Here is a 16,705-nt window from a genome sequence, read left to right as displayed (position 1 = left end):
ATTATCTTTGGCTGTCTTCATAAAAAGGAATGTGCTGCTAATATGGACATGAAAGTTGAAGAAGAAGCCAACAGTAGCTTCATCTCAAGAGTAGTTAAGTACTGCAAAATAGGCTGGGCTGAGTGATAGTGCAGTTTCCATTACTGGTGGTTTTCAGGATCTCACTGGACAAAACCCTGAGCACCATCGTCTGACCCCAGAGCTGGTTCTGAGCAGGAGGGAGGGATGGGACTGCAACCTTGCAAGGTCCATCCCAACCTGAATGCTTCAGTGGTGTTATATATCCATCCTCTTAGGCCTTTTCCATTGAGTGCTCATAAAATTTCAAAATTTGATATACTGACCATACTGTTTTCTAGGCTCTTTTTTATTTATTATATAGTGGCTCTTTGGAGATCTACATCAGCTGAATTCCATTCCTAAGGCTAGGCATGCCCTTTAAGTGTTTGAGTGTAAGTCACCAGGTCAGGGTAATCAACAGCTTTCACCTTTATTCTCTATAAATACAGCGTTCGCACTCCAAAAGAGTCTTAGCTTCCCAAACTTCTTTCCCTCATTTTTTTTAGTCCCCCTCTTATTTAGATTAGAAGGTAATGAAATAAAACCGTGTGAACATTTGGTACTTCTGTTAGGTTTTGCTCTGAATAATCATAACTAGATTATTAAAGGAATCCTCAGACCTACTTAAGGTGAAATCTAGAGATAGACTTACCACACTTTATTGCTAAACTAAACACAGCTACTTAGCTTCTTAATTTTTATGTACCAAAAACAGATTAGCGTCATATCCTAAAACAGCATGCCAGGAAATGTTCCAGGAAGCCATCAATTTAAACTTGCTTTTTGTACTTTACTTTATAATGCATATTCTAATAAATTCATAAGTTATTAAAACATTTCAGGGATAAGGGGGGCAATCTACAAAGGTACTTTCTCAGATTTGCATGGGCGTGTAAATATCTGCTGTTACTAAAACCATATTGCAAGTATAACTTCATGTTTTGCCTATAGCTGTAAACCATTCTAGAAGATGAAACGATCTTTAAATTAAAGGAAATATTCATGTTTGTATTCTCTGTTTGGAACACTAAATAGTGTAACTATTAGCTTTCTGGGGAATTTTTCTCTGTCGAAAGATCTACATTTCAGTTGACTTCAGAAAATTTCTTAGCCTTAGATTTTCAATGTCTCTATTTTTAGAAAGGTCAAGAATAAATGTCAACTTCTGAAGGATGATCAGAAGAGCGTCAAGATCATCCTTAGGGACCCAGCTTAAGTAATAGTGCCACTGAACTGATATTAGGTCACCAGGATATGACTGGGTTGTTCAAGTGTGGGATCCTGAGTTGCTAGCTGCATTCATCTTGCCTTCTGATGAGCCAGCAGCTTTGGTTGGCATGGGCGAGAGCTGCACAGTGTGCTTGTACGGGAGTTGTATTTGCTGCCCTGTGTATCCATCTGCTGTGTACTATGGAAGTGTTTTCTGACCTTACTGACAAACCTTTAGCTGTTCCCCTTCACTTCCATGGTCATTTGGGGTTCCTGCTTACCCAATAGGCTACTTGTCATCCAAGCACGTTTTGTTTCCCACTGACTCAGAGGTGTAGGTATGACATTTAGCTTTTGCTTCTTTTCAGTTAGATCATGAGTTGTGGGTTGGTAACTTCAGAGATCTCTTGACTTGTCAGTAGAGGTGTGTCATGTTCTCATGATCTCACTAGCATATTCTCTGAGCTGAAATGGGAGTAGATTTCTAATTATGCACTCATGTTCTTGTGAAATAGTTTCCACTCTGACTTTAGCTTGTAACCCTTACTGTGCAGTCTGGCAGCTTTGCTATATGTAAATCTTCAGCTAATTTTAATATTTTGTTATAATTATTTGTTTTCAAAAGTATTCTATATGACCACTGCCCTTTTCTGAAGCCAAGAAGCCAACTCTAAGCTTTTATGAATCATGCTGTATTTATTATTATCTATCTATTCATTGTTTTAAGGTGGTTTTGTGATGACAGCATTTGTAGCTTCAACATACCTGTCACTGAAATTTGTAAATGAGTTCTGTGAACTTGGATGCATGTTCTCATTGAGAATTACATTCCAGTCAAGAGATGAGGCCATTAATCTGTTAATGAAAGTCACTGTTACAGTGAGGTTTGGTTTTGGCTTTCTTAATTATACTTCAGTTCGCCCTGAGGTCCTACAATGAACACTTTGTTTAATGTGTGAGAGGCAGACCGCAATTCATTTGGAAGCAGTAACAAAAGTTCCACTGACTTGGGTTATATTTGAATTTCAATCCTAAGAACATGTTAATGTACAGCAACAATATCAGTCTGGATGATGTGATATTTTTGTTTTCAATCACTTCTTTTAGGACACATGGTCCTCCTATTTAATCACTCTTCAATCTAAATGTTTCTGAATGTTTTTCCCTCCTCTTTTGATTTATTAAAAATGTACTTGCATGAGTTTTTGTTTTTAATATCAACATCAAAAATATTAATACTATATGAATAAATTATATTTACTGTAGCTATTTTTGATCACTTGCAGGTCTTGACAGCAAAAGAAAGAAAAACGCAGATAGATGACAGAAATAAATTGACTGAGCATTTCATTATTGCACTTCCTATGTTGCTTTCAAAGGTACTTTTTTCTACAAAATAAATTCCTCACTAGCATTTACAACTGACTTTAAACTTTTTTATTTTGTAGCGTAGATGTTTATTTTTACTTCACTGTTTTGTTTTGTTTCAATGATGTTCTAGTATTCCGCTGATGCAGAGAAGGTTGCAAATCTCCTGCAAATCCCTCAGTATTTTGATCTGGAAATCTATAGCACTGGCAGAATGGAAAAGGTATAGTACCTTGGGCAAGAATGCTGGTTGCTTTCAAGTATCTGATAGCTATTGTAGTCACACAGCACTGTGCCTTCATTTGGCATATTAGCAATCTAACCTGGTGTATTTTTGACTGACTTTTTCTTTGAGTTTCATTGTTCAGACAAGGTGAAAGCTGAGCTTCTTTTCTGATCTACAGCATCTGGATGCCTTACTGAAACAGATTAAGTTTGTTGTGGAAAAGCATGTGGAATCGGATGTTCTTGAAGCCTGCAGCAAAACCTACAGCATACTCTGTAGTGAAGAATATACAATCCAAAACAGAGTTGACATAGCCCACAGCCAACTTATTGATGAATTTGTGGATCGATTCAACCATTCTGTAGAGGATCTGCTGCAGGAGGTTTGTTTCCTTAAAATGAATTTAGTTAGACTATGTAAAGTACATTATGATAGACTGGAGAAAAATATTCCTATATTCCTATTAAGTCATGAAGTTATCTATGTGAAGAGATAGTACATCAGCAACTGTATCATCATTATTTGGAACTATTTCTTCATGTGGAAAATTCTCTGGACTAGCATTAAATCTGCAAATGATTGATGCTGTAAAACAAAGACCACGGGAAAATCCTGCTTCTGAAAATGTATTCTAGTATTTAAACAGTTCACATGTGAAATGAAATGGATGAATAGGTGAAAGCTGAGGAAAAATACAGAAAAAGGTGCATTTACATTTATGCTTGGGGTGATTCCTGTAGTCCCAAATGGACTGCAGAATTAAAATTGGATTATGTCTTGAATGGAAGAGAGGATTTAGTCAAATATTTATGATGGCCTATTGAAAGAGCTCTGGAAAGTAGGAAATAAAGATACAGGTCTGAAACCTGGAGGTGTCTGGGATTTTCTTCCCCTGAAGAATTTATTCTTCAGAATGCATAACACAGAATACATTAAATAAGGATAGAAACCTTACTCCTTTTTTCTTGCTTTACATAAATTTTTGTAGCACTACCTAATTTGTTATAATTCTCCTGCTTTTTAAACATAACTTAGTGGCTGCACAGATCTTTTTCTGCACATCATATTGTCATGCATTGTGATAAATCCACTTAATTTTTGACATACATTTCTAGAAAATTAAGCTACAGTCTTTATTTTAGAACTGTGTATTAAATAAATTATTGTTTTTTTTTGTCTTTAAGTAATATGTTACACATACAAACTTGTCATTTCAGACTACATAAAAACTAAGTAAATAAAAATAAAATTTTATTTATAGAGTAAATACAAATAAAGATGTATGACATGGAGGAAGATGTGGAGACAAAAATAAGACAAAAGTGAGAGTAAGCAAGAAAAAGTATAGCAATAGCAAGGATTTAAAATGCTGGCCTTTTTGATATTCTCTGCTGGGTGATTCTTTGCAGAATAACCAATTTTCATAAGCTTATTTTATCATTTCAAATAGGTTTTATATTTGAAAATTTGTATGCTTGTAGTCAGGCAAGTATTACATTATTTTCTGGCTTCCCACTAGGTTGATAATGAGAGAAACATTGATTGACAATTGCATCTGAAGGCAGGGAGATGTTTTAATTGTTGGCCTTTAGCTGGAAAACAGCTAAACAATTGTTCCGATTGATCAAAACAAAATGGAGAAGAATTGCTTTAAGTGGATTACCTATTTCAGAAAATTGCTGGAAAAATTAAGTTTAAGAAGCGCCTTATTTCCACGTATTTTTCAGTTTACGATAAATATTAGGATAATGATATTTTAAAATGTAAAAAAATGAAAAATTCAAGATTTGTTTGACTAGTGCAGTATTTATTATTGGACTGTTGTTTCCTCAGATTTGTAAATCTTAAAACCAAAAGCAAATAAAAAAAGCTTCCACCCAGTTCTGAATATTTGTCATTCTGTGCAATGTAATTGTCATGTATTACAATGTGTGACACAGTGAATAGCAATGAAGGATATGGAAAAAAAAGGAATTTTCCCACTGACCATTTTAAAATATTTGACATCTGCAGGTATCTGGTTCAGAGTGAGGCAAGCCTTTGGCTTTATACTGGTAGCACATGGTTAAATTGCAGTTCGGTAATTTCTGTAAAATTAGATAGTTTGTGTGTTTTTTGGTTTTTTTTTGTTTGTTTGTTTGTTTTTGTTTTTGTTTTTTGTCCAGGGAATGGTTTCTACTACTGGGGGGTTCAGGTTTTTTATTTTATTTTATTTTTTGCATATTGTTGAGCGATCTTGCTTTTCCTAGTGCTATGCAGTAGTTATTTAATTATTATTATTACAGAATCTAGATAAAAGTCACTGTAAAATTTAGATTCCATTTTGCTGTCAACATAAAACCTCAAAGAAATGTGCTCCTCTCCGAGCAGAAATGTACTCTCGGGTGAACTGCTGAACTCCATTCATGAATTTCTTTTCATTTTCAGGGAGAAGAAGCTGATGACGATGACATATACAATGTTCTTTCAACATTAAAGAGGTTAACCTCTTTTCACAAGTACGTGTTTTGTTCCCTTGAAAATCTGCAGTTATCATTTCAGCAAGTATCAGCTGGTGTCTGGTGTTAAAACATGAGAAAATTTAAGGTGTAAAATATGAAATAGAGATCAATGAATGACTGGTGGCACTTGTACTACTTCTCGGATTCATCAGTGTCCTTGGCTAGTTAATGGCTACCTTTACAGGTTTAGTTTGCAAATGGCATCCCTTGCACTAAATGATTTTATACCTGTTCTACCACAAAAATGATACTCTCCTGCATGACATAGAGTCAGTGCACAAAGGACACTTCTTATCTCTGACACCTGTGGATACAAAATAAATCTTCGCTTTAACCTTCAGCTTTGGAAAGCCCTGGAAGAAGTTGTTTTCTGTTTCTCAATACCTTTGAAGTGTTTCTGCTCAAAATTAGGAAAATGAGCAGTAGTAATAATTAATGATTGACGATAAAAATTTGGAAGATGCTTTCTCTTCCTGGAGAAGTGCCAGGAATAGTTTCTTATGGAGTTGTTGGCAACATTTTTATTTTGTGGGTTACACAGATTCTCCTTCACTAAGCTCAGGGTGAACCAGCCAGCTGGAACCAGGCAGCAGCTTTCCAGGGTTCTGCTGCTCTCAGTTCTACCTTTGGGCACTCTCATAACTTGTAGAGCAACCTGGAAATTTTCACTTGAATTGTCTGAATTTTGGTATATAGCACAAAGAACTAATCTTCCCCTTGTATCAACTATAGGAAGTAATTGCTCTTGTTAAGCATGTAGGAAAGCTTCATATTCAGATGTCTGAGAGCCACAGAGCATTTCTTCCTTATGACAGGATTTGAGAGGATCCTTTTTCTGCCACCTCTTTTATATACCGGTTAGTGGTTTTGGTTTGGGGGTTTTGGTTCTCTTTCCTAATTGTGCTTAGTATTCACGTATCTTGAATCCTGTATTGGATCACTGTATGATACGGTTCTGAACTGTCTGCTCTCTGTTTCCATTCAACAGGAGTCCCACAGAGATCATTAAATTGTGTCTAATTTCTGTAGTGCAGCAGGCTGACACGTGCAAATTAGGTTTTCGGTCTCCCTGGTAACACACTGGAGCCACTTCTGCTTTTCCTGAGAGGACTGGTGAAAGCTGTAGTTCACAGTGAAGAAAAAAGCACAAATCTAAAGACTTCCTTGAGGTTCTCCCGTATTTATTTTTTTCCTTTAGGTTTCCAGATCTCTAGAGAGAGATTTCAGATTCTAAACAAAGCTTTGTGGAATGACACACAAATTAGGGTAAGGGACATCTACCTTCATCTTTAAACAATAGGAAAGAGAAAAGAATCAAATCTTAAAAGAGCTGAAGAGCAGCTGTGTATCATTTCTCAGCAGATTTGTTATAAGTAACAAATTATTATATAAAGATTATAGTTCAGTGGGAATTTCTAATTAATATCTGCTTGCATCTAAAGAAGTAACGAAATCTTTTCATTACTCTACTGAATGTTACATCTGCCATGACTTATTTGTGAAGGGAAACAATCATACTATCTGACACAGAATTTTTGCCAAATCTTTAGCTATGAGGTTAGGATCTTCAATTCTAAAGTTGCATTGAGCATTCTGATCTCAAAGTACAGTTGCTCTTGTCTGATACTGTCACTGTCTGTCATCTACTGCAAGCCAAAGTCAATGGAAGAAGTTGAAGTTGCAGGCTAACAACAAATCTTTCAGATCTTATAAAACTGCTCTGACAAAGGAAAGCAGGTGTTGGGGGCTTTGAATAGAAACAAGTCTCTCTTGTGTTTCAGTGAAATTTACCTTATTTGTACTTATATTTCCTTCGTAGTTACTGCTTCTTCATACTCTAGGAAAAGGTTGGAATGACCATGGTAGGAATTATCAGAAAAGCCTTCCAGACCAAAAACCCTTCTGTACTGAGATTTCCCAAGCCTGAGCTAATCCTCTTTCCAAGTGGATCAGTTCCTGATGATTTTTCACTTGGGAATGACTTAACTTTTAAGTGGATCCTTAGAAGATCAGGAGGGATATTCTGTAGACCATATTCGCTGCGCAGTTTTCCTCCCATTTAAGTTAATTTAAATCAAGTTCGTTAATTAAGTCAGTCAGTACTAGAAAAGATCCATCTCCCTATATGCTGGAACAGTGCAACCAATTCAATGGGAGATGGATGTTTTGGAAAGGCCAGAAAGCTACTTCAAAAAGAGTTTGCAGCACACTTTATAATTGAGGTCTTCATCAAACAAGGATATTCGTATTTCAATATGAACGAAATTCACCATTACAATGTTTATTTCCAGGTTTTCAGAATGTAATAATAAATTCTTTGAGGTCTTCTGAACAGAACACCTGGAGTAAACATCTAAGCTTGTTTTCTAAGATTATTTTCTTTGCCAGGGTCTCACTGACATTATAGCATTTTTTTCTGTCCTTACGTACATGGAAATAATCTTTCCATATAAACTCTTTCCAAATAGGCTCAATTCATCTGAGCTTTCACAATCAGTGCTGTAGCAGTTTGTATATCCGCAGTTGTTATTTAATCACTCCAGTTGATTCCATGACATGAATCTCAAGTATCACCTCTTTTCCTCTGGATGTGCCCTTTTCCATACTTCCTTGTATATAGAACATGGTTTCTTATTTAGAAATCAGGATTGTTGGTATTACTGCCCAGTAGTCCTCAAACATAATACAGAATTTGATTCCTTCCTGCCTCCACTCTGACTTCAGAAGCTTGGTGATGGCTATTGTAACTCTCCAGACATGACTTGTCTTTTTATCAGAATAAGCAGGATCAGGCAGGGCTCTTCCCAGGATAGGTATATTCATGATCAGATTCTCTTCCTGTTAGAGAAACCCCTCACTTGACCTTTTTTTTTCCAGTAGTTGACCAATACATTGTAACAGATTCCTTCAGACTAAGTTATTCAATCTGGAAGAAGTAGAAACGATGATAAATGAAACCTCAGTAGAGAAATAAGACTGCATCCAGCAGAGCTGTTCAAAGCCCCAGGTACTGCTTCTGTGACTTTGTGCTGCGTTAATAAGAGAACAGTTTCGTGGGCAGAGAGATCACTTCTTCTCCCAGGAATTTTTGTAGGCTGCTTTCCACACTGTCAGAAACACTGCGGCGCTGGTACCTTTACTTCATCTGGCTACTTTCTGGTTGAAATATGTCCCAGGAGACAATGCTACCCGTAGGGATGAAAATAAACCTCCTTTGATGAAGTGTTGGGCCTTGTTTTCTGTAGTCCAGGAAGACTCTGAAATGGAAGGGATTAAGATAAGGAAAATGCTGTGTTGTATGAATTCTCATTCTTGGAGCCTCCGTGTTGGAAAATCTGAACCTTTGTGGAGGATTGGGTTGTGTCCAGTGTATCTTTCACTATCATTTTGGTTGCTGAGTAGTTCAAAAGAGAAAAAAGTGTACTAGAATATGCCTAAATTTAATGTGGAAGCTTTTATTCAAGGAAGTTTATATTGAAAAAAAAACACTCTGAAAATAGTCTCTAGTTAGTATTTTTCAGCTTTGGAAGCTGGATAGCTCTTCCTGAGGACAGTTGTAAGGCCAAGCTCTAAGCAAAAAGCTAAGGTGCCCCCAGCTGTCAGGATAATGGGGAATGCCCCCTGTGACAGCTGCCTGACAGGAAGGGCTCTAAAATGAAAACACAGACATGAGACAATTTTTCATCTTGAATTCTCTGTTGAGTAAGCTATGGCGATATCTGCATCTGCACACCAAGGAGATTTTACTGCTTTAATTACAGTGCTGTAATTAAGGAGGTACAACTCTGCCTTGCTAGCAACCCTGTGATTTGCTGAGGCAGGATCTGTGTGCTTTATATGACTAATCAGAGGCATTTCTCTGACAGCCTATCATTTATCTATAAAACGTTTTACTTCCACACTTTGAAGATAAATCCAGAAGGGGGGGAGATGTTGATTTTTTGTTGCAGCAGTGGGGGGGGAGAGGGGGGGGAGGATTGTTTGTTTTGCTTTCGTTTAGATTTTCCTATAGTTTTTCTTCTGTTCATGGATCTTAATTAGAAGCTAAGATGCACCTTTGCTTAATGGCACAACCCTAGAGAGCATACTTTATTTATTTTCAGCTCAATGACATTAAATGCTACATTATCTGTGAAACTTTTATCAGTGAGGTTTTCCAGATTATGGGGCCAACACACTCCAGACTGAGAAGCATTTCATACTAAGGGTCTCAGCAGGATCTCAGAGCTCCTGATTCACCCTCTGTTCGTTACAGAAGTAGAGAATTTTTCTTTCTCACTGAGCAGGGTAGTTAATTATTTAAACAAAGTCAGGCAGCTCCAACACAGGGCAGAAGCAGAGGGGTGGGAAAAGTGAGCATATCTTGGTGATGAAGGTGCTGGGATGAAAGGGAGCCAGACAGATGAGACTGCTTTATCTAATTTATACTAGCCAATTCAGTCTGAGCATCCCTTCTTCTTCCAGGTGAGTATTTTAATCACCATATTTTTTATTATTTTGAGGTGGCATTCTCTGTTATACATGTAAACATATAAATGGTTTTAAATTTTCAGTTTTACTCTACTAGAGAACAGTATTAAAACTAAATTTGTTATGAAATATAATTCTTGTCTTTCATGTAACCTTAATGTTTTGTAATTTATTTAGCATTTCTCAGTTCTTTATTAAAAAACTATAACATAAGCTGTTGGAGGTGTGTAAGACTATAAAGTAAATGTTGCTAATCTTGTTTGTATTCCTCTCCCTGACAAATCAGGTTGGTACAATTGAAATGTGAAACACTGAATGGAGGGAGTGGTTAACACCATCTCTGTCTCATATACATGTATATCATTCTGACTTCAGATATTCCAGGATGTTTTGTGATAAAATATAATATTTTTTGCCAAATGATAAGGCAGAAGATTATGTAATTTTTCCTTAAAGCAATTTTTTATTCAGTATACACTACTATAGTTGGGCTATAGTTGCTGTTGCATGCCAGAGAAGTGCATTCTGAAGTTCTGCCAAGGTTTAGAACAAAAGAGGCAACAATTACGATTTAGAGGCAACACTGAGAAGGGGATTGTAGCTACATTTAAGTAACTTTGAAGTTGCATGGTATGCATCAAGTTTACCTCCTTCCTACAGAAATCCAATGTAGTAGAATATTATTTTCCTCTATCATCAGAAAACCTAACTTATGCTTTTAACATGATGTGAACTAATTGTGCAGCTGCCTTGTCAGCATGCTTTATTGTCTCGGCATTGCAAAAATACCAAACTGTTCACTGAGCTGCCAGGTCAGAGTATATTCTTGCTGTGATGTGAAGTTTTGAGAAATATAACTAATCTCTTTATTATCTCTCATTCTAGTGCTCATGATCTCACAAAATGGGATCTGTTCAGTAACTGCTACAGATTACTAAGAACTGGAATTGAACACGGAGCTATGCCAGAACAGGTACCAACAGCAACATGTGTCTTGCATCATCAGTGTTTAAAAGACTCTAGTGATAGAGAAGTTCAAGAAATTAATGCACTAGTGGCAGTTATTTAGGGAAATTGTGGAGTCTTAAATGAAGTTACTCTTCTAGTGAAGGGTTGCCCAGGAGGTGGAAAATCTTGGTACTGCTCTTGTTTTTTCTTTTTACTCTGTGTGATTTTGAGCTACTTGCCTCACCTTTCACCTTTCTCATTTGTAAAGTAAGAAATAACTAATGTTCCTGGCTGTGAAAAGCACTCCATAAATCCTGATTTTTACACAGAAACCCATCATTTGTAAACCTTGGCTGCAGTTCAAATTATTGCAGTTATTGTGCATTGAAGGTACAATGGATGCTTATGAAAACCATGAACCTTTCTCATTTCAGTTAGAAGCCATTTGTTAATTCTAATCCAACTTCATTTAGGTAAAAAAAAATCCATTACATCTGTTGAAGTGTTTTTGAGGTAGGAGGTGTTGGTAGGTCTGAAGCTTTTCTCACAGCCAACGGAGGTGAAAGTAGCTGGAGCCATAATAGAGACTGACTCTTCTAGCCAAACTCATTGCCACATGCCTGTTTCGAAGCCAAGGCTTTAAGCTGTGGGACCTTCTGCTCTCTGTGTTTGCTACTTAATGCTGGAATCGTGCTGCCTGGAGGGAAGGGGCCAGCAGATAAAAAAAAAAAAAAAAAAAATGTTCTTGCAACTGCCAGCCATCTTTTCAGCTTCTGGGCTTAGTAGATACATGTGTAAGCTCCTCAAATACTTCTGTAAGGCATTGAAAAAAACTTCAGAAACCTGAACTCTCTTCAGTATTTCTTTCCTCAGTCCACTGGAAGGAGTTTGCTGGAAAGGAACAGTTTGGCTTTTAGTAATATATTAAAAAAAAACATCTTTTAAAGCAGCTAAAAGGTGTTACAAACTTGACTTAGTATGCACAGAATCATTAACTGTTGGAAGCATCTTCATACTGAAAAGATTGTGGAATATTTAATACCTGTTATAGAACTGAAATTTTAAAAAGACATTGATGCTTTTTAGGACATCACAAATACTAATCCTGTCTTTCCGTGAGAAAAATATTTATTACTCTTTTTCGTTTTTAAAAATTGGGCTACTAGTTCATTTGATAACAGAACAAATTTCAAGGCATTTTTACGAGTGAAGTAAGATTTATAGGTATTTAAACACATACTTTTGAACTGAGATATGTAGATGTTGGGTTGTACATCTGTCATGCTGTGATGTCACCTTTTGCTGTATTCCCAGGCACAGTTTTCTGTTTTGTTTTGTTTCCTAGCATATCCACAGTATTTTTTTCATTGTAATAGGCTAGTTTCTTATTGCACCAACATGACTCTTGAAAGCAAAAGATACTATCTGAGAGCTGCTCCTGTTTTTCTCCTCAAAATGTGTTATGCATTTTACATACACTTCACTGATTTGTTTGGTATTTCCAATATGCTCAGATTCTGTGTTTCCTCTGTTACAGATAGTTGTTCAGGCACTGCAGTGTTCGCATTACTCTATTCTCTGGCAGCTGGTAAAAATCACTGAAGGCTCCCCTTCCAAAGTAAGTAGATTATACAAACCTTGCTGAAGAAACACAGCTTAACCTAAAAAGACATAAGACCTGATTCTTTTTAACTCCACCAAGTACAGTCATTTCATGCCCTTGTGAAGCTGATACAAAGTTTGTGTTTTGACTTACTCACTACTTTAAGATCTGTTTAATATCATGCATATATCTCAGTAAGCCAAACAAACAGTAGAGGCTTGTCTCCATCAGGATTTGATACTAGTTGATTTTTATATTTTTATTGCTGAAGATACTTAATGCACTTTATTGTGAGTTTGCAGTTTGCATAAATGAATAAGTTGACAATGCTTGCCTAACAGTTGCAGGCAATGCTACTGATTTGTACACCACAGATAGCTTAGTATTTTTGTGTATTTAGCTTGTTTACCTTTTACATACGTCCTTCATATTGCTAAATATAAACGTAGACTTACTGTCAGGTGACAATACTAATAAAAAGCAAGTGTATGCAAGTGTCATGCACTAAGGACAATGTTACATGTAACTTGATCATTATACTTAGCTTTTCCAGGGCCTTTCCTTTGCAATTTCTCAGTGAGAGGCCAATACCTGGTCTTTTAGGACTTCTTCAGAAGTAATGCATCACATTAAAGTTGTGTGAAAACTGTAATAGTAAGTGTACTTCTCCATCAGCTTCAAAAAGTGCTATCCTAAAGTACTGATAAAATCAGTGCTTTATGTACTTAAAATGATAATTCTATTGTAATTTTTTTTCAATGTTGACATTGACATTTAAAAGCTACTAGAAAATAAGAATTACTGTTACTACTTATTCTGAATTTTGGAGGTGTTTTCTCAATCTCTTTGGCATGGTAGTAGTATTTAGTATCACATTTCAATTCCTTATACCTGGAAAGACTGGATATATCCCGTTTGGTTTAAATGAATTCAGAATCTCATCACAATAAAGCATCTCAAGTCCTCCTAGCTAGTAGCATTGTTTTCCTTAGGGAGAAATTTCACTTTGACAGAAGGAGATAAATAACTAAAACAAAATTCAGGAGGCCATATAATACATTAGCCTGTAAGTCCATAAAACCAACACACCAAAGCCTGTTCTAATGGTTCCCTAGTAAAGAAAACTGGACTGCTGATTATCTGTACTGGGTGCAAGGAGGCAAGAACTTTGAGCACTTTGGTCGACCATTCAAGCCTAGGTGCTGTCTTCAACAGCTTTATTAAATTCCTCCCCAAGTGCTCTGATTGTTGGGGATTTGCTAGGTGACTTACCCCCTCCTGAAGATTCCCAGCAACTATGGCCTCCTGCTTTCTGGGCCTTTGAGCAGTGGATGCTATCTTGCCCTGGTCTGGTTGTATAAGCCCAGAGCATTCAGTGAGATTATCTCCCTTCACTACATTTTTCCATTTTTTTTAAATAAATACAGTGAAATGGTGCAGTATAATATTGATAATGCAGAGTGATAACTAGTAGCAATACTGGAAAAGAGGTTTTGTGTTTTCTTGTCTCTAAATTTTAGCAAAAGAAGCATACTTAACATAAAATGCAGGTAGTAGCCAATGTATATGTCATCTATCTGCACAAGACCTGGTCAAGAGCTTTGCATTTTGGTTTCAAAGTATTAATGTGGTCTGTTGTTTGCAATGTCAACAGGGTGGTCCAGTTAAACTGAACAAGAAAAGGCTCTTTACCTTGGTGAATGGGTTTTTCTTGCAGACAAGCTCAGTGCAGTTGTATATTTTTTCCTACTTTCAAAATAGGACACATTTATGTGATACATTGTTTTATGAAATGGATGAAAAACAGCTTTGACCTTTCATGTGCTTCTAATACTATTCATGCATTCTGTTCTGACTCATATTAGTCATTCCGTGGATCGTAGGAATTTAAAAGACTATGAAAGTTCAGTGGTGAACAACCATCTGAAGTACAAGTCAATTATGTTTCTGGAATCCCCAGTGAAAATCATAATCACTCTAAGCTTGAGAGCTCTTATTACTTTAATGTTTGGGGTTTCACCCCACACCTACAAAAGTAATCAATGTAATCAAGTAATCAATGCATCCTTAGTTCTACAGAGCACTCCATTAATGTCCTTCAGCTCTTCCTACCTGGCCAGGAGCCACAGCTTTGCCCACATGTGTTTGTCCTATGTGTTTTTATATGAAACTTTTAATTTTAATTTGGTGACTGTGTAAACGAATCCAGAGTGCAGTGTATCAATCCTTTAATCTGTTAGATCATTTTACCCGTGGTTGTTTGCCATGATTTAGGCTTGCTTATGTTAGCAGGCATTAAATGAAATCAATCACTTCAGAAGTAAGATATATGGGAAGACAAAATCATTAATGGGGAGCATATCAGAATGAAGAATGGTGTATTTCATTAGCATTTTGAAGTTATGCAGGCTCTTAAATGAACATTTCTGACATTGTAATATGTAGATCCATCTACCTTTCTAGTGGTCCTTTGCTGTAACTGTAGCTTTTCTATACATCTAAGCACATATGGAGGTGATGCTTTGTAGACTGAAGTAGTATCTTTAATAGACCAATGAATATAGTTGTAAAAAAATATAAGATTTTGGGCACATAAGCCCTTGAGGTTTAAAATAACAGAAGATTTCAATACAAAATATAAGGTGAGAATAATTTTATGGTTTCCATTTAGATACAGACCAGGTAAGCTGTCTGTAAAAGAAAAGGAGAAAGTTTTAATACACTGTAATACAGTTTGCAGACTGCAGTTTTGATCATAATACTTAAGAGAGTGATAACAGCACAGAATACTTTAAGGACATTTTAATGGAAGGGTTGTAATTACTGATTATTTGAAGTAGTAAGAAAGTCCAAATTCTCTGCCAAATAAGATTCCACCAGTTAACCTAAATACAGCACAGAGTTGAGACAGAGTTATTTCAAAACTCTTTTTTAAGGTGTGCTGTGGAAAAAAAAATGGCATCCTGTAGTGTCATCTTGGTGTCTAAAATCTGAAAGGAAACATTGGCGGGTAAGGATGACATGTTTATGCCTGGAAGTATCCCTACTGCGGTGCTCTAATTGTTGGACTTGCGTCTTGTAAGTGTTCAGAAGAGGCTGAGGCCAGGACCGTGGCTGTCGGTGAGCAGAGCAGGGCTCTTCGTGGTAACCTGCACATTGCTGGGGGGAGGTGATTTATATTGTGCCATTTGTGGGACCGGTCTGTTGTAGCCTAGAGAAAAAGCTTTCTTCAAATTAAAAGGGGCTTGAAGGTAGTTTCAAAGGAAACTGATAATCTCCCAGTGAGAGTTCTCTTGTCTGTAGATCATGGGGAACAAGTCCAGTGTTTTGAGCTAGAAGACAGGTATTAGATTATACAGGGTTTTTTTTCCATCTAGATCTATGCATGCATGCAATAAACCAGGTGCCTGGGACCATTGTACAATGCACTGTACATGTACGTAATGAAAAGAAAATATCTGTAGAAGAATAGAGTCCTGAATCTTAGAACAGTAAGAAAAAGGATGAGTAGAGCAGGCATTCATAGGCAAGACAAAGGCAAAACAGTTCTGAACGAGCAGCAGCCAGACTAGCCAAATGCATAGCTATTACTAACTGATTAGTAGGCAGAGGAATTAGTGGAGAGGAATTAAAGGATTTCAGGAACAACATAGTGACTTGGTGACTTCTCATATTTATATTGGCACAATGAAAGCAAGCACAAAATGCTGAAGGGAAGAAAAGAGTCACAAGATGCAAAAGGTTGTGCTCCCCAGTAGCGTCAAGAGCTAAGGGCTCTTGAACATTGTGATGTCTCTCAAAGAATTGGAGTTGCAAGAAGAAGGAAGTGAATACTCAATACAAGTAGTTTAGAGGAAAGGCAATGGTAAAATATGAAGAAATGCCACTAGCAAAAGTACAGCATTTTTAAATAGCTTCGATGGGGAAAAAAAAAAAAAAAACTTCAGTTTAAAGCTAGAAAATAATTGCAAAATTTTAGTTAAGTCTTGTGAGCACAGAGCACAGTTGTTCAGTTACAGTTGGTGGCAAAAACAGTTCAAGTCCTTGCTTTTAGTGGCTCATTCTTGTTCCATGTACTAGTTAAATTTTATATAATCTGTACAGTTCTGGAAAGGATTATTTTTATCCTGGGTCACTTCAGTAATCCAGTTCACAGTGTGACCCTGTGGCTTTAGCCTCGCAACCTAGAGGACAGTAAATTTTTTATACAATTTTTTTTTTTTTGCTGAAGCCCACATACCATGTAATCACACCTCAAGAACCTTGGCTGTGTGCCTTAGAGTGGTGAAAGACTTGAAAATCAATTTTATTTTTTTCCTT

The 16,705-nt window shown here is 36.6% G+C and overlaps 1 protein-coding gene across 9 annotated transcripts in view; it reads left to right on the top strand.

Moving 5' to 3' along the window:
* STAG1 (STAG1 cohesin complex component) overlaps positions 1-16,705 on the top strand; it is a 178,315-nt gene that overhangs the window by 131,114 nt on the left and 30,496 nt on the right. For 8 of the 9 annotated variants that reach the window (XM_068692780.1, XM_068692783.1, XM_068692784.1 and 5 more), the window contains 6 exons: positions 2,556-2,648; positions 2,771-2,860; positions 3,042-3,245; positions 5,291-5,361; positions 10,720-10,807; positions 12,320-12,400. In XM_068692780.1, the coding sequence (XP_068548881.1) occupies positions 2,556-2,648; positions 2,771-2,860; positions 3,042-3,245; positions 5,291-5,361; positions 10,720-10,807; positions 12,320-12,400 (627 nt within the window). The remainder of the gene's footprint in view (positions 1-2,555; positions 2,649-2,770; positions 2,861-3,041; positions 3,246-5,290; positions 5,362-10,719; positions 10,808-12,319; positions 12,401-16,705) is intronic. The other variant, XM_068692785.1, reaches the window with a different exon arrangement.

The sequence above is a fragment of the Anas acuta genome, chromosome 9 (assembly GCF_963932015.1).
Source record: "Anas acuta chromosome 9, bAnaAcu1.1, whole genome shotgun sequence".
Classification (NCBI taxonomy): domain Eukaryota; kingdom Metazoa; phylum Chordata; class Aves; order Anseriformes; family Anatidae; genus Anas; species Anas acuta.
This window is presented reverse-complemented; position numbering and strand designations above follow the sequence as displayed.